General features: G+C 38.4%; 2 protein-coding genes across 4 annotated transcripts; one reads left to right on the top strand and one right to left on the bottom strand.

Annotated features, from left to right (window-relative positions):
- The first annotated feature begins 4120 nt into the window (after positions 1–4120).
- On the top strand, positions 4121–14599 carry trip6 (thyroid hormone receptor interactor 6). 3 transcript variants are annotated; one of them, XM_028475303.1, is made up of 12 exons: positions 4121–4303; positions 4656–4708; positions 7276–7519; positions 9009–9112; positions 9198–9311; positions 9404–9973; positions 11087–11183; positions 11995–12164; positions 12256–12434; positions 12519–12639; positions 13464–13640; positions 13715–14599. In XM_028475303.1, exons 3-11 carry the CDS (start codon positions 7285–7287, stop codon positions 13593–13595), a joined length of 1722 nt encoding a protein of 573 aa, XP_028331104.1. In that variant the 5' UTR covers positions 4121–4303; positions 4656–4708; positions 7276–7284; the 3' UTR covers positions 13596–13640; positions 13715–14599. The 3 variants fall into 3 exon arrangements, with proteins under 3 accessions (XP_028331104.1, XP_028331105.1, XP_028331102.1); XM_028475304.1 differs by having other exon boundaries at positions 11090–11183; positions 13464–14598; XM_028475301.1 differs by having other exon boundaries at positions 13464–14598.
- Positions 14600–15791: 1192 nt separating this feature from the next.
- Positions 15792–17971, bottom strand: sst5 (somatostatin 5). Its single transcript, XM_028474949.1, has 2 exons — positions 17557–17971; positions 15792–16235 (listed from the first exon to the last, which is right to left on the bottom strand). Exons 1-2 carry the CDS (start codon positions 17824–17826, stop codon positions 16017–16019), a joined length of 489 nt encoding a protein of 162 aa, XP_028330750.1. The 5' UTR covers positions 17827–17971; the 3' UTR covers positions 15792–16016.
- Between the last annotated feature and the right edge of the window lie 855 nt (positions 17972–18826).

Genomic DNA, 18826 nt, shown 5'->3' with positions numbered 1-18826 from the left:
TCAGCTTGTGAATAATTTATAGGCCACAAAGGTGATCTTATACGGTAAAATTAAATGTGGTGGAAAAGAAAAAACCCAGAATAATTTTTTCCAAATTTTGTTTGGTGATTGAGTCAATTGAGTCGCATACCAGCCTACTTGAATGCTAAAAATTAAACAACATGACCATGTTATATACAGCGTATATAACATGGTCATGTTGTTGGTCAAGTATTCAGACCCCATTACATTTTTCACTCTTTGTTTCATTGCAGCCGTTAGCTAAAATCAAAAAAAAAATATTTCTCATTAACGTGCACTCCCACCCCATCTTGACAGAAAAAAACAGAAATGTAGAAATTTTTGCAAATGTATTAAAAAAGAAAAACTGAAATATCACCTGGTCATAAGTATTCAGACCCTTTGCTCAGTATTGAGTAGAAGCACCATTTTGAGCTAGTACAGCCATGTGTCTTCTTGGGAATCATGCAACACGTTTTTCACACCTGGATTTTGGGATCCTCATTCTTCCTTGCAGATCCTCTCCAGTTCTGTCAGGTTGGATGGTGAACGTTGGTGGACAGAGATTTTCAGGTCTCTCCAGAGATGCTCAATTGGGTTTAGATCAGGGCTCTGGCTCGGCCAGTCAAGAATGGTTACAGAGTTGTTCCGAAGCCACTCCTTTGTTATTTTAGCTGTGTGCTTAGGGTCATTGTCTTGTTGAAAGGTGAACCTTCGGCCCAGTCTGAGGTCCTGAGCACTCTGGAAGAGGTTTTCTTCCAGGATATCTCTGTACTTGGCCGCATTCATCTTTCCTTCAATTGCAGCCAGTCGTCCTGTCCCTGCCGCTAAAAAGCACCCCCATTGCATGATGCTGCCACCACCATGTTTCACTGTTGGGATTGTATTGGGCAGGTGATGAGCAGTGCCTGATTTTCTCCACACGTACCACTTAGAATTAACGCCAGAAAGTTCAATCTTCTCCCATGATTGCTCAGTTTGGCTGGACGGCCAGGTCTAGGAAGAGATTTGGTCCTCGGTCTAATTTTAATGTGGCTCTTAAAGTAAATGTACAAAATGACAGAAAAGTACACAAAACAAGAGCAAAAATAAACACAATAATTAAAACATTGCAGGGAAATACAAGAGAAAAACACAGAAAATACTACAAAAATGAACAAAAGGACAACAGTAATACACAAAGGGACTAATTTACAAAATTACAGAAAATGACAACAAAAGTGCACCAAAAGACTAAAAAAACACAAAAAATGACTGCAAAAATACACAAAAGGACTACAGAAATGCGCAAAATGCTTCACAACAAGTAAGACAACAACAAATATACACAGAATAACAGAAAAAGCACAAAATTACTATAAAAACTCATTGTTCTTCCCTGTATTAATGCTCAGATCACTAAATGCTGACATGAATGTTAATCATGTGGCCCTCCGATCAAACAAACACATTTTTGTGGCTTGTTTTGATAAAAGTTGCCTCCCTCTGCCCTAACCCCTCACCCCTGACCCTACCTAACCCCACTAGATCCCATCACCTAACCCAAAAAATGCCAACATAGCTCCAAAGCAAAGGTGTAATTATTTAGTGAACAACACTTAATGACAGCCTTCATGACACTTTATTCATGCTAATTGACTCAGTATTTTGTTTGACAGCTGAGTCAATTGAGACCCATATCAGCCCACTTGAAAGCTAATGTGTCAGAAAAAGTTAAAAAAAAAAAAAAGAAAAAAGAGTTGAACAACATGACCATGTTTGGATATAAATCCTTTGAAAATGGGAGTCGGAAGTAGCACGTTAGCATCGGATGCAGAGTACTTGTGCGTGTCCTTGTGCTTCTATTTGTTGGGAAGGAGTTAGGATCAATTGTGTGCTTTGCAAAAGCAAAAGAAAAAAATATATAAAGGAAAACAACGATTAAGAAAACAGAGAGGGAGATGTAGGTCTCAGCTACTTCCAGGCATTGTGAGAGAAACGGATGAGGAGGCGGGGGGTGGGGTGGGGGGTGGGTGGATTCGGAGGAAAAGTGAGAACATTGCCAAAGGGGATTCACCAATGGCCGGAAGCCATTGGGTCTGTCCCATTGGCAAAGCTGGGCAACATTCACTGCCGTTTCCTGCACCAGAGCCCATCTGTCAGTGCCCCTCAGCGACCCAGTGGCCCTGTTTGGGATGTAAAGCTGTTGCTGCTTATCGGCAAAATTAAAACCATGTCAACCCGAGAGCTTCCCTTTATTTGGGGGTTTTGCTGCCTGCCTGAACCAAACCTATATCATAATCTGATCAGGTATGGACTAATGTAATATTTTGACCTCACAGTTTGTGATGGCTCCAGCAACAATAACACAGATCTTCTTAAATGGCCACTTCCGCAAACAGCAGTGAGCAGGAGGAAGTGGAGAGATCACAGGGAGCAGCTTCAGTTAGCTTCTTCTCTCCTTATTGGTAGAAACAAAAGAGTTAAAAAAAAAAAATTTAAAAAAAAAAGTAGTAAAGGGCCCCCACACTGTGACTGGATGGGGGAAGCTGGAGGGAAAAGAAAGGTGGGTGAGGGTGACAAGAGAGGGACAGTTGACCCAAATTTCATGAACAGCAAGACCTCATGTTGACTGCTGCTAGTGGAAAACAACAACATAGGCTGATATCAAATATAATATCAATATTATATTGATTTCAGATGTATTTTGTGTAGTTTTATTACAATGCCAATGTCCAAAGGTTTCAATTGCTGCCAGAAAATGGTATATATGGTTGAAAAAGTACATGTCCAATGGTCCATATCTTAAATCTGGATGGTGTAGACCAGATATGGGCAACTTTTATCACAGTGGGGGCGACAAAAATGTGACCATCTAATTTGAGGGCCACATTATGGGAATTTATGCTAGCATTCAGGATGTAAGGAATCTGTAAGCAATACTGTAGTTTTTAATTGCGTTTTTGTTTTTGTTTTTTTTATATTTGTGGTAATTTGTCTGTTCATGGTATCATTTTGTATATTCTTCCTCTCATTTTGTGAGTTTTATTGTACATTTAGCTTTCTGTTGAGGGCTGCACAAATCAGACCAGGGGCCCCATGTGGCTCCCGGGCTACCAGTTGATCATGTCTGGTGTAGAATGTTCTCGTTTGATGTTTGAACAAACTTCTTATTCAAAGTTCATGCACAGATAACAATATGTTTTTGAAGAATGTCATGATGATGACATGATTTGGTTTTTTATTTTAGTCAGGCAATGGTCATTCTCTGTTTTTGCATTTCGCAAAAAATTGTAATTTTAATATTTATCATTAGTTTATATGTATATGTAGATAAATATAGAATTGAGAAGGTCACTCGTGATCATCTAACTGAGCTTGTCATGCTGTTCTGAGAAGTAGCGAAAGCAACTCCATCTAAAGCGAGAATTTTATTACAAAATAAGCAATAAAATAAAAATATAATGATATAGGTGATAATGGAATTTTCATTATTTCCAAAATAGAAAAATTGATTCATCTTGAATCTTAATATATTGCCCAGTCCTTGTAATATTTTGTTTTAATCAATTAATAGACATTTTAGGTGACCCCATTTAAATTCCAGGCGACCTCAAATGGGGTCATGACCCCAAGGTTGAAAAACTCTTGCCTAAGGTATATATCAGTGCTTGGCAACACTATCACAGGGGGTCCACATAGATTTATCAACATTTATGTCAGCATTAGAAATAAGATTGATCTGAGCATTAATACAGGGAGAAAAAATAATATATATATATATATATTTTTGTCTTTGTTGTTTTGTCAGTTTTTTGTCATTTTGTGTGTTTTATTTTTTGTGTTCTAGTTCTTCATATTCCTTCCAACTTGAAATACAATTTTTGGGGATTTGTTTTAGGGGCCGCACAAAATTAGATCAAGGGCCACATGTGGTCCCCCGGCCAAAAGTTGCCTATGTCAGGTCTATCAATTTGGTTAAAACAGACAAACAAATATATATTATTAAAAGATTATCTCTCTGTTGGGGTAATAATAATAATAATAATAATAATAATAATAATAATAATGATAATAATAATAATAATAATAGTGGTCGCAGCGCGCGCCCCTGTGTTTCCATCTCTCACGTGCACGCGCACGCCCGGAGCTACGTCACCGGGGCGGAATGCGGCGGCTCGTGGCTGAAGGCCTCACCGCACCAACGGCTCAAAGTAGGCGAACGAGGCTGAAGCCAGGAGGAGGAGGACCGGGGAACTTTCACCGAGCCCTGCGCCGTTACTCCGCGGTGCAGGTCGGGTACTGCGTGGCTCGCTCTCCGGCGGTAGGTGTCCCCGTTTTGTCGTGTTTTTTTTATGGGTTTTCTCGTCAGCTTGTGAGGAAGTTGAGCCCCCGGAGGAACAGGCACGAGTTCACAACATAGTGGTAAACAAGTAAACAAAGCTCGTGTTAAAGTTAACTGTCGATTATTGGCCTCCATTACGGCTCAATGCTCGGCTCGGGTGACGTGTGGGGAATGATTTGGACCGCAAACTGGGATTTTTTCCCGTCTCATTTAGAAGGAATATTAATGCAACAACAACAAAAAGATGTGTTGTTTTTTTTTTTTTTTTTAAATCTTTTTTTATTGTACGCTTATATTCTTTATTCTGCTGACATTGCGTGTTGATTTGCAGATGCGACTGAAAGAAGAGAAAAAGGGGAACTGCTGTAACGGTGCTGTTTAAAGGTAGGAAAACTCTTATTATTTCGTAAATACTGATACAACTTTGAGGTAACATGCCTGAAATGTAGTTTTCGCTATGTTGTGTTTTATTGTTTTGCCTTGTTTATTCATATTAACCAACATAAATTGCTGCATTCTATCAAACTCCAGAGAACCAAACCCCTTCAACTTCAAAACAAGAGCCGCTAATTTATCCAACACCACACAATCACGTTTAATCATCGCCTAATATCTATTACAAGTGTTAACACTAACTGTATATGTATGCTAAAAATAGACATGGCTGAATTCTGAATTTGTGAGTTTGTGTCAAATTGTAGCGTTAAGTGTAGGGTTTTATTTTGAAATTTTCCAAAACCAGACGGCTTTTTGGCGTATTCCCGAATACTTGATGGATGTGGCTGTCACCAAATTTGACATTTTCACACCAGTTAATAACTTTAAAACCAAATCAGGTTTGTTATAAGAAGTTATATGGCTTTTAAATATTTTCTCTAACTTAAATGAATAAATAAATAAGATGCCGCTGTTTGCTTTTAATGGTGGTGGAATACAAGTTACAGGATTACTTCAAGTGAAGATGGTCGGTATCTGACACTAATACTCAAATCTTATTGGTGGGATGGTAACATAGCAACTAAGCATAAACAAGGTTATAAACAAACAAACACAAATGAAATGTTTTGAGGTCTTCATCGGGTTACAACATTCATCATCGTAATCCGCTTACTATCCAGGATTTATGACGACCCACATCCAATCAGTCTGAGTAGGATTTTTAATTCCTCCTTTCTGACAATACTTGGATTTAATTTGATCTGTGAGGGTCGTGTTGAGTTGCCGTCACTGTCATTAAATCTTGACCCACTTTTCAACCAAGCAAATTTAGTTTTTTAAAAATAGCTGTTGAAAACACACATACAGTATATAATGTTTTTTTTTTTAAAACATTGATCTATATATTTTCATGTGCCTGTAAAAAGAAAAGTTTCTTTCAAAATAAAAGACAAGTACAACATATGAGAGACATTAAGTATTTATTTATTTATTTATTTATTTTTGGTCCACTTTTGCTGTTCTAGCCCTTTTTAGAGACTCCAGGTTTGATGCCAGTCTACAGAATACAAAATAAAATGTTTATAATCATCATGAAAAATCTGCATATTTATTTAATCAGTTATACGAGAGGTTAAAAAAAAGAAGATAATATAACATTTTCTGTGGCATGTGTGTAATGCTTCATAATCTATAACTGCAAAATTATCTAACGTATTTTGCTTGCATGGTATTATTGTACAATTACACATGTTTTAATCATAGCACTATTTATGCAGTTTATTTTCTCAGTTCGTAATAATATGTGGTAGCTACACCTTGTATGAAAATAAGCAAAATATGGGCCAGTGGTTAATATAAATGAGTTTACTATAATCTGTGGAATATTACTAACAAAGCTATAGATGTACAGTATATGTATCTGTTGATGTATAAAATACATCGATCATTTATGGTGAAATTTGTCTTAGAATTATTTTCAAGTTGCATTAAAAGGTCTTTAAAAGTGCATTCAACCTTTTGAATCCACAGTATGAAAAATGACCTGTAAACTGTGATGTATTAACTGAGACTGTCCTTTAAGCCTTTTTAGCCTGTGTGCCATGTTTTTTTTTTTTTTAATATACCTTTATTTTTAAATTCCTATATGAACTAAACATAGAAAAAACAAATAAATCTGTCCAATTTGAAATTCTAAATTAAATATAAAAAGAAAAAAATAAACCCTTTCTTAAGTCTCCTTTATCATTTCATATCAAAGCCAATTTTCACAAATTCATTCACAATAAAATGCTAATTTCATCACCTCCTTTTGTACTTATATAACAAATGCAATAACAAAGTTCCTTCACTTCAACTCAGCACTTTATCAGTCCAGCTGTACTCCCGGGTTTTGTTGTGTATCCCACTGAGAACACATAATAGGTTGTTGTTATAGCCAGGTGCTCGTGTGTATCCGGATACATATCATGACACAACACTTCCTGCCTTGTTTTCGTCTCAGTTTCATTTGGAAAAAATTAATACTGATGTGTAAACAAAACAAAACAATAACTATTGTGGCATTAGACGGGTACTTATCAGCACACACACACCTGTTTGTGTGAGTGTGTGCTGGAGAAGGTTTCCATGACTGTTTGTGTGTCTCAAACCACACAAACGCGCTTGGTCACGTTTTTCAGCGCATGTATACGGGTTCTGCTGGAAATCCCCCGGTCTGTTCGATGGCTGCTTTTTTCCTGCTTCACAACCATTGTTTTGTGTGTGTGTGTGTGTGTGTGTGTGTTGTGTGTGTGTGTGTGTGTGTGTGTGTGTGTGTGTGTGTGTGTGTGTGTGTGTGTGTGTGTGTGTGTGTGTGTGTGTGTGTGTGTGTGTGTGTGTGTGTGTGTGTGTGTGTGTGTGTGTGTGTGTGTGTGTGTGTGTGTGTGTGCAAATACAGCAACTTTATTATAAGTGAGAGTTATTATATAAAGTACATAGTTGACGTGGGCTGTTTTAATGTGGTTTGACCGCAGTAATCCGCCATGTCCGGTCCCACCTGGCTACCTCCAAGAACAGTGGACAGCCCAGAGCGAGCCGACCCCAAGATGTCTTACTCATCCAACGCAGTCATTTACCGGGTACCAAACAAGAAGGGCACGTCAGACTACCGACCCCAATATGGTTCATATGATCAGAATGGAGGAGGAGGTGGTGGTGGTGGTGGTGGCGGTGGAGCCAGAGGGATGAACAATAGGTACATGGCCACAGGACCCACAGGTAAGACCAGTTTACACCAAATACCAATAAATATAGAGCAGGGGTGCCCAACCTTTTTCTGCTTGCGAGCTACTTCTACAATGGACAGCCCTTCGCAATCTACTGTGTTGGGTGGGTTATCATTGTAAATAATATGATTTTAATGTTTAGACTATTACAGTTATTTTATATTCATTCAATTTTTGTATAATAAGAAAATACAATAATAACATTGAAGCCGTAACACTTAAAAACTGAGTTGGATTGAAATTTATTTCAAAAATGGGTAACACTTTTTAGAAGTTTTATACATCAGGCTGACATTACGTTGTCATTATTGTTACGTGTTTTCTCTATCGCCGGTCTCCCTCCTTCCCCTTTCTGAGTGGCTGTAGCACACCTGATTGCTGTTGGCAATCAGGGTGAGGGAGCTTATTTAGGATGGCAGAGCAGAGCTGAGCACTGAGCCACACACACACTGCAGGACAGAGGCATAGTGAGGTTTGTTTGTTGTTTGCTTCGTCGTTGTTGTCTTGTCTTGTTGGTAGTTTTGTTGAGTGGTTTGAAACCTCTTTCTATTTAAGTAGCAATCATTTATCTCATGCATGTTTAGATTGCTGGGCTTTGTTATTTTAGTTTGGCTATAGTCGTTGGTAGTCCTGTTTTCCGGGTTTTCTTTCTTGGTTTAATAGTTAGTTTCGGCTGAGGTAGCTTAGCCAGGGTGGGGCCTGGTCCGATGGCCCATGGAGCGGTTGGCCAGGTTCTTAACCCCTCTTTTCCTTATTTTGGCCGGCGCCTGTAGCCTTTTTGGTTTGTTGATTTATGTTTTGATTCATTAATGTTTTCTTGACAATAAAACTTGCAAACTCGAACCCTTTTGTCTGTGTCCTTTTGTATATGTTAGTGGTCTCCCTTCATCAAGCCACATTTTCTTGAGGAGACCGTAACATGACACCTGTCATTAGCATGAATATGGTGTCATGAAGGCTGCCGTTTGTTACCCTAACCCACAAACCTAACCTCTAACCCCACTAGATCCCTTCACTTAATTCAAAAAATGCCGACATAGCTCCAAAGGTGTCATAATTTAGCAAATGACACTTAATGACAGCCTTCATGACACCTTATTCATGCTAATGACAGATAATGTCAGCCTCATGTATGGAACTTCGAGTAAAGTGTTAACCAAAATGCAAATACAATCAATAAAAAAATATATATATATATATATATATATATATATTTAAGTTTGTAAAATATACAGAGTAAAAATGTAGCCTTTGCATTTCCTTATGGCAGAACCAAACTTTGACCGGTAGATCACGATCGACACAAAATGCCTTCGCGATTGATGCAAAATGCCTCCACGATCAACTAGTAGATCGCGCTAGACAAAAAATGTCTCAGCGGACGACCGATAGATTGTGATGGACACATTGGGCACCCCTGATATAAAGTAGAGCGTTGTTTGTCTGTGGTATTGTGCATTTATTCACACTCTTGATGACAGGTGGACAAATTCACCATCCGTCTGTGGATCACTACTACTCTGCTGCTCATGGTCCCAAAGAAGAGCACACGTGGAGCCCTCACGTGGACAGCTACGAGCGGATGGTGAGGGAAATCTTTGCATCTTCACTGAGTTGACGTCATGTGATAATTTTGGATGATTAAAGCCGTGACATGTGGTCATTTGTAGCACCGTGGTGCTGAGGAACCAGCGAGCTATCACTCCAAAATAGATGCGGACATCGACTCCCTCACCAACATGCTGGCTGACCTGGACACCCACCCACAGGACTCCAGCACCCAAGTAAACAAGAACCTGTAATGTTGTCATACTGAGGTGATGGAAGCGTAAAATGTCCCCTCCTCAATTTTTTATTTTATTTTTATTTTTTGCAGCTCTACGACAACGTGCCTTACAACAAATACCTTACAGGGGATCATTACAAGCCTGCGCAACAGAACGCAGCTGCACCACGACCCTCGTTAGGCTACAGCCCCCACCCACAGAGCCAGTACCACCCGGCGCCATCATACCCCAATGATCACCAGATAAACTCATACTCCTCCTCCTCCTCCTCCTCTCATCAACAGGACTACTACCCCACGTCCACCCCTAAACCGTACCCCCAGCCCGTACCCGCCTCCTACACCACTGCCTCCACCCCCACCGGGCCACGGTTCAGTGTGCAGGTCAAGACGGCTCAGCCCGTCACATACTCTCAGACGGGTCGGCAGGCGGAGCAGGCTTACACCCCCCCGCCCCCTCGCCAGCATGTGTCGCGACCTCAGGCGGCTCCGCAGGGCTGGTACCCCCCGCCGTCTAACTCACAGGTTCAGGAGATGAGCCCATGTGGGAGCTCGGGGCCCATAGGGCGAGTCAGTCAGGCTCCGGTGTTGAAGAGAGGAATGGAAAACAATCAGAGTCCAGGAGGAGGGGCACAGACTCAGGTCTACCAGGCAAACAAGGTGAGAAATCTAGTTTTGAAATGTAGCGTTGGCTTCATCAATAATACATCGAAGAACTTTGGCTCTAAAAAAAGATGTAAAAGATTGAAATTGCCACTATGCTGTAAACACTCCTGTGAACATTGTCAGAAAAGTTTGGCACATTGCATTGTGGGATGTGGAGTCCCGTAGACCAGGGGTTCTCAACCTTGGGGTCGCGAGACGCAGGGAGGGGGTCACCAGATGCCTTCAAGACAATAAGAATATTTTGTGAACAATTTGAGCCCATTTTTGCTTTTTTTTTTTTTTAATCCTTTTTCTGCAACTACACCAAACTTGCCTTATTTTAACCTATTTTCATCACTCGTTCTTGTTATTATGCACAAATATATTTTTGCTCCTTTTGATGCATTTTTGCTACATTACTCCCATTTCTGCCACATCTCCATCAAATTTCAATGCCTTTTCTGCACATTTTTCCACTTTCAAGACATGTTCAGCACTTATAAACCCTTTCCACCACTTTTCCCACCTAATGTCACATATGTTGACCCATTATTGTCACTTTTAACCTCTTTTCAACATATTTCATAAATTACATTACCCCCAACCCTCTCTTCCCCCATTTTTTGGGTTGAGGGCTGAAAAGGTTCAGAATCACTGCCGTAGACTGATGCAGTGTTTTTACACTGTTTTTGTTGTAGTTTATTTTTCGTGATATTGCCTGTCTCCGCGAGTCATTCAATTTGGGCCAGATTCTGATCTTTTGTTGTAAACCCAGAAAAAAAAATCCTCACTACTGTTTTCCTGCAACTTTCAGTCTGTGAAAACAACAGAAATGTGTTGGGAAGTCACTTTGGCAGAGTTTTTAGGGGGAAACATAAGAAATCGCTGTAAGAATGACTTAAAAACATTTCTATGCATCAGCGTATGGGACTCCAAATCCCACAGTGCAATGCGTGAAACTTTTCCAACAACATCAAGTGTTTGAAGTGAAGAAAACAAACTTTTTTTCTGTAGAAAATGATGGATTTATTGATTCAGGAGGCTTACACTGTGTCTTTATCGGATAAAACTTTGATTCCACAACCAAAAACTCTTCATGGATGTAACTACTCACTGTTTTTCCTCCAGCAGGGGGCAGCAGCACCAAGGCCTGAGGAGGAGCTGGACCGCCTCACCAAGAAGCTGGTGTATGATATGAACCACCCCCCTGCCGAAGACTACTTCGGTACGTAGGGCTGTGCAATTAATCGGGATTCGATTGCGATTTTGATGATTACACTAAGTGACTACAAAAAAAACATAATCGGGGAAAAAAAAAGATTATACATGTTTGCTATTCACAAATGCAAAAGGAACATAGTGAGCAAACTTAAGCTTGCCACTCATGAAAAAAACAACTTTGAGTTGTTTACGAGCATCACTGAAGCCAGATCACATAAACAGGCTGATGTTCCTGGAAAAACATCTATAAAGCTTTGGAGTTCAAAATGTCCTACCCCTTCTTTTCATAACTAATACACTTCTAATGCAGTGTTGCATTTGTTTACAAAAGTAAACATGCTTTTTTTTTATTCTTAAGTGTTCAAAGAATATATTTTAGTTTGTATTTTATCATAATTTTCAGTTCCCTTGAAGTCATTTTTTGGTATTTTAATGCTAAAGCTCCCTGGTAATTTATAGGTCTGTAGTCGCTCAGTTGCCGTGCACTGCATTTGTTTACAACAGGGAACATGCTTGAATCATATTTTAATTATTACTATGCACCTTTTTATTTATTTGCAAAAGTGAACATACTTGATTTTAGTGTTTTGAATGATTTTATTTATGTTCAAAGAATATATTTTACATTGTTTTGTACAAAAAAATAAAAACTTTTTGGTTGACAAATAATCGTGATTTCAATTATGACTAAAATAATTGTGATTACAATTTTTTCTATTATCGAGCAGCCCTATCGGTGCGGTCTTACCTTTTTTTTGTCAGCAAATATGAAAACAAATAAATATTTATGTTTGCTGACTGTCCGTCTGCCTCAGGTCGCTGCGCTCGCTGTGGGGACAACGTAGTGGGTGACGGCAGTGGCTGCATCGCTATGGAGCAGGTTTTCCACGTGGAGTGTTTCACGTGCATCACCTGCCACGCACGCCTCCGTGGACAACCTTTCTACGCCCTCGACAAGAAGAGCTACTGCGAGAGCTGCTACATCGTGAGCCGAGAACCCAGAACGTGTCTCCAAGTTTTTTTAACCAGTTTTTTTTTTGCTGATGCACCCTGTTGTTTTTTGTTTACTTCATCAGAGCACACTCGAGCGCTGCTCCAAGTGCTGTAAACCCATCCTGGACCGCATCCTGCGTGCGATGGGTAAAGCCTACCATCCCCGCTGCTTCAACTGTGTGGTTTGTAACTGCTGCCTGGACGGCGTCCCCTTCACCGTGGACGCCACGTCTCAGATTCACTGCATAGACGACTTCCACAGGTACGACAACACAAGCACAGCTTGGACGTCTCACAGATGAAAGCTAACGCTATAACTCTGCTGTTTGATGTGTGTCGCTAACAGGAAGTACGCGCCTCGCTGCTCAGTTTGTAGCGAACCCATTATGCCTGAACCAGGACAAGAGGAGACGGTCAGGATCGTTGCTCTGGATCGCAGTTTCCATGTTCACTGTTATGTTTGTGAGGTGAGTCAGCAGGATGGTTACACTTTGTTTGAGCAGGTTTTTACCCTTTTTCTGCAACCACATCACTTTTTCTTGCCTTATTTTTGCTCCTTTTAATGCATTTTTGCTACATTACTCCCATTTCTGACACTTCTCCAATGCCTTTTCTGCACATTTTTTCCACTTTCAAGACATTTTCAGCACTTATAAACCCTTTCTACCACTTTTACCACCTAATGTTGTATATGTTGACCCATTATTGGCACTTTTCACCTATTTTCACCATATTTCATGCTTATTTTTGCCAACCTAACTAATTGTTCCAATATTGACAGTTTGAAACCTTTTTTACCACATTTTCTGTACATTTTTGGCCACTCTTATTTGCAACTTTTAATCAATTTCTGTACTTTTTTTGTTCAGTCTTTTAAAATGATATAAAATAAATGACCTGTTATTTCAGCCACTGCTTGTTGCAGAAAAGCGTAATATTGTCACTAAAACATTAATAATATCATTGTCAATCTTTACTTCATACAAAACTACGGTACGTCATTTAAGTCAACTATTGATCAGCATAAATGGCTATGCTGTACATTCCCCCCATCCCTGCTCAAAAAAAAAAAAAAAAAGGTACGCCCAAATTCTGTGCTGGTGCGACCAACTGAGAAAGTTAGTCGCACCAGTGCCACCACTGGAAAAGTTAGTGTAGAGCCTTGTTAAGATATAAGCTGCACTTTGTGATTTTAGTGTTAAATTTTAAACTTGGTGCAATTTCTTCCTCTGAATGTTTCAACATAGTTCTCTCTGTGCGTGTGCGCGTGCGCGCGTCTCGTTATCCTCAGGAATGTGGGCTGCTCCTGTCGTCTGAAGGTGAGGGGCGTGGCTGTTACCCACTGGACGGACACATCCTGTGTAAGAGCTGCAGCGCCCGACGCATCCAGGACCTGTCTGCTAAGATCTCTACTGACTGCTAACACATCACCACGTCTGTTCCCCCAAAACACTGACTCTCGTATTGGTTAAGGGATAATTGAGCTGTGATGAGATAGAGTGTTCTCGGTACACGTTTGTATGACATTGGTCTGACCTGCAGGCAGCTCAGGCTTCTCCCACACACGTTCCCACTCTGGTACTGGTAGTGCTCAACTATAGGTATGACTTAATTACTGCTGGGGAAACGATTTGAACAATAATAACAGTGATTTGCTCACACATTAACCAACACCATGTGATCGTGGAACGCTCAGAGTGCAGTGTACGTTGCTGTGAAGTAGCAATAATCATGAGTCATGGATGATTCATAATGAAAATATTAGTTTTTTTAAAACTCAGCTTTTTTTTCTTTCTTTATTTCTTTTCTCTCTACCGTAAACAAAATGTCACTTGGTGTGTTTTGATATTTCTAAGGTGGATTTTCTGGACTGTTACAGTGAACATGACGGTGCAATGAAGTATGTAGTCGCTGAGAGAGAAACAGGGTGGAATAACATCCTGTTTTGGTCAAACAAAAAGCTTCTAAAACAGTGAAAGTGTTAAACAGGAAGGCTGACAGTTAAAGAAAAAATGTGAAAGATTTGGAACACTTTAGCATGTATTCGTTAGCTTCAGCTGTGCTGCAGTAGTTGCTCATATTATATCATCAATCACACATTTTACGGCTACTTTTGGTTGTTTAGATGTACTTTAACATTATTGAATGAATATTCTACATCAATTCATGGATTTTTTTTTTTTTTGCACTCTGTAGTTAAAGTCTTCACGCTGTGAGACATTAGAGCTGCAGTTTTACGATCGTGTTGCCGTCCATTGAAATTTGAAAGTCGTGCTTCCTGCTGTGAAACTGCCTTTGTTTGTCATCTTATTTTTTAGTCACACTAAATTATTTTCACCTCCTGGTTATTTTCTGTATCATGAATCAATTTTTTATTTTTACCCAGAAAACCCTTTTCAATCATGCTTTAATATCTGTTTTTTTTTCTGGTTTTTTTTTCAACTGCAGTCACGTGTCATCTTTACTGTGTGTGGATTAAAAATCTGTGATTTGATGCTTAAGAACAATTGTATCGACAGTTTGAGGCTGATTTGTTGTGAATAAACAGATGAATGACAGCAGCATATGTGGATCTCTGCAGGTGGAATTCTTCTTTTTTTTAAATTGCATAATTCCTTTTAAAACCAGCAAGATAATGTGTGCATTTATTATTATTTTAATTGGTAAAAAAAATAAATAAAAACAAGAACTTAAGGACCAGGCAGTCAAAAAATATGTCATAAAATAATTTGAATACCATTCAATTTGGTTAACGGTATTTCATTCACAGTATGAATTTTACTTGAATATGAAAGAGACTCTCAGAGTAAAAACTAACTGTAATTTGCATCATTAATAAAAATATAAATGTTTACAGTAAAAAATTAAACCCACAGCACTGCATTATAATGTAATACGCTTTAAGTCATACGTGTCAAACTCAAGGCCCAGGGGGCAAATCCGGCCGTTTGGAGCATCCGATGTGGCCCTCAGGAGAAGGTAAAAATTACAGAGAAAACATGAATCGTGTGAGTGAAACTCAACATTTGCAGGGGTGCACAGTTTTCCCAGTGTTTATATCACAAGATTGCAGTCATTTTTAATGTTAAACAGTTGATAGAATTAAATTCTTGAAAAAAAATCAATTTTCCCTCAATTATTACATTACATTTCCCTTCATTAAGTATAAATTGGTCACAAAATCAAGTAAATTTAAAGTGAAGATCCTGTTGGGACTGTTATCTGTCACTTATTGCTTGGATATTGTTGGTTTCTTACATATTGTGCAAATTAGGGCACAATAATGTTGGAATTACTAGTTTTCTCACATCAAATCTGTGGCCCACTTCAGTTAAAACTACTCAGTATTTGTCCCCTGAGTTAAAATGAGTTTGACACCCCTGCATTAAGTGATCGTTTTCAGGATTTTATCAATCAGTATTGGCCATTCAAAGGAAAATCGATTTAAATCGAAGAATAAAAAAACTCATTTGACACAATGTTTTGTTCATAAAGTTACAATTTATGCAAGTCCATTTTACAAGAAAACAACTTTTTTTTTTTTTGTTTGTTCCAAAAAATGGTTCAGTTTGTGTAAATTACAATCTGTGAGATGAATCGAGCTAAATATGTGCGCGGTGAATAAATAAATACATCTTATAAATGTGTGCATGGTTGCTTGACACAGAAAAGCATTTTCTAGGAACCACTAACCTTGTTTTTGTTTTGTTATAATATGTTGTAAATACATTATATTCCTGCTGCTAACACAACATATACAGGAATAATAAGAAAAACAGGCTCAGATGCTTTAAAACATGTTCATAATAAATAACAATCTTAGGGGAATGATTTTTTTTATTTTCTAACATGAGGTAAAAGTCTTCCAGAAAAAGTTGCGGCATCCCGCCTTTCGTTCTCTCTGAGCCAGGGACAGATGTCTCCTCATCACTGCATCCCTGCCTCGTGCCTTCGTCTCCTCCTCATCCTCCTCATCCTCCTCCAGCTCACGGATCATTTCATCCGACGGTGCATCCGTCATCAGGTTGGGCATGAACTTTAGGAGAAACCAACGACTCACGTCCTGCAGGAGGAGAGAAATGAGTAGAACAAGTTGGGACTATTTTTTTATTCATTTGTTTGTTTTTTTGCACTAACAAAATATATTAAAAAAAAATAAAAAATCAATAAATCACTTTACATATACAATGCAACAGATGAATACATAAAAAATAACATCTGCACATGTTTTTAGAATTTAGAATATACATAATTGTAAAAATTGGAAGAATATTTTTTTTTTTTTTTGACAGTGAGAAAACAGATTTTAATAACTGTTTTGCAATTTTAACAAAATTTCCTTAATTACAATTACAAAGTCAATTATAATTGGAAGAATTATATTTGCGAACTCATGTGTGCAAGTGCACATACTTGTATGAATAAACAATTTCTGTAAATGTTAGCATTGAAAATAGGCAAAATTTTGTATTTTCTGAGCAAAAAACCAGATGAAGACAATCTGAATCCAACATTCTTAGAATTGTCTTTTGAATCAGCAAAACCTTGTTTAAATACGTTTGACAGGTGTTGCCCTATAAGGCATATTAGAATATAATATAGAGAGGGGTTCACAAATGGACAAACTCTACCCAAAATACCTATAGATTCAATTATTTTCCTACAAACAAAACAAGTGATTTTTTTGGTCAACAATGGCTCCTAAAATGTAGGTTCTATCTGTTCATATCGACTCCATCAATGAGCAAATTCACATCATTTTGTGTTAAAAACACAAAGTTAGTTTTATGTACATTAAGAGAAAGCATGCACTAGGAATACAGTATATGACATAATTCATCAAATTGCTTTTCTGATCAAACTGTCTAAATTCTAAGAGATAATAAAAGACGCAAACATATAAGAGGCAAAGTCATTTTACAAACATTTTTTCTAATCATTAATGTAAAAATAATAAACAAAAGAGGTCAACTGGACTGTAAACCCCAATGTTTAAAGTAATGAATTAAATTAAGTAGTTTATACTCAATATTTCAAGTTGGTTTAACACGTTCTTCCTTTATGAGTAACTTTAACTAATATTTTTGAGTAAAAGGAACTATATTTACAGTATTTATAAGGAAACATAACTTAAAAACACAAATTAAGTACAACTTAATCTAATGATGTAATTACATGCTAAGAATGATAAAGTCCTGTTATTTTTGTTGTTTAAAATAGGGATTATTTAAAAATAAACTTCATTTTATCTTTAACTTTTATCAAAAAAAAGTAAAAAATGTTGACTTTTAAGTGAATCAACTTTAAAAAATGAATAAATAAATTGAGGCAATCGATTACCTCAATTTTTAACTTAACTCCTGACTTGTTTTTAAATCTTTTACCTTTTCGTTAAGAAGGTCCGATCTCAGCGTCTCCATCAGCTGGTCCCTGCTTGGAGCTCCGCTGACCTCCACCGGGACCACGGACCAACACATGGCTACAAGAAAGATCTGCACCTGAGTGCCTAGCATGGCCTCTTCAAAGCTCAAACAGACTGACTGGGTTCTGGAGTTCTGATTCTGCTTAAAAACAACGACACGGGCTGACCAAATGACCAAAGAAGAGACGCTCGGTCCCAGCCAATCAAATCGCAGCTGAATAAAAACACACATAAATAGGCTTTTTCACTGTTTGTCCCGCCTTTTTAGTGTCAAGCCTGAGGTGATTGGTGGATGTTGTCATCATAAGGTCAGCCCATCAACTAAACAGCTTCCATCAAGCCCAGCCCTATCATATGACTTCACTAATGTAGTGTACTAATGCTCTGCAGGGCGTCTGCCCACTGTTCCCACTGTTCCCACTGTGTAAATGACACAATGTGACTCAAATGTTAATGAGGCTCACATATCCACACACTCCTCTGTCACTTTGAGTCAGCGACGAATAAACGATGATGAGAATTAGCATGTTTTCAAATGTCAAACTCCAAACACTGACACTCCACATGCACGAGTTTTGTTTTTATCTGTTCATTTGCTTAAATTGAGAACGTAAGTGCCTCATTCAACTGAGCTGTTTGTTCTGAACTGTTATTACCTTTTAATGTTGTTGTTTGTGAGGAGAGAGAAGCACAAATTAAACATTTAAGACTCAAAATTGGTGTTGGATTTAAAAAGCTTGTGTGACACAATGTTCTAACTTCACATGATGGAAGTCCACAACATCTGCTGGGGCTTAAATGTATCATCGAGTGAAAGTTATCGATGGAGCCGTTGGTGGTTCATTGGTTCATTTGTCCTCCAAAAAGCTTTTGTGGATGCACAAGATCAGAAAGTTAACAAAAACACACAATATAGATTTAAAATCAAAGGTAACGGGGAAAAAACAAACTGACCCCAGAGTTATTTAAAGCTCCGAAGCACAAACATGGTCAACGGATGGCCAAGGGGCCACATGTGGCCCTCAGACTAATTTTACCCAAAAATGACTCCAAATGCACACAAAATGAAAGAAATGGACACAAAATGTCAGCAGAAATGCACAAAATGAATCCCAAGACACACAAGATGGCAACAATAATTCACCAAATGACAGAAAAATATACAAACTGACAAAAAAAAAGTGAACAAATTTACCCCCGAAACACACAAGACCACTCATAAGATGAACAAA

This window comes from Gouania willdenowi, chromosome 18 (assembly GCF_900634775.1).
Source record: "Gouania willdenowi chromosome 18, fGouWil2.1, whole genome shotgun sequence".
In the NCBI taxonomy this organism is placed as follows: Eukaryota; Metazoa; Chordata; class Actinopteri; order Blenniiformes; family Gobiesocidae; genus Gouania; species Gouania willdenowi.
The sequence above is the reverse complement of the archived record's forward strand: the minus strand, read 5'-3'. Positions and strand labels throughout refer to the sequence as shown.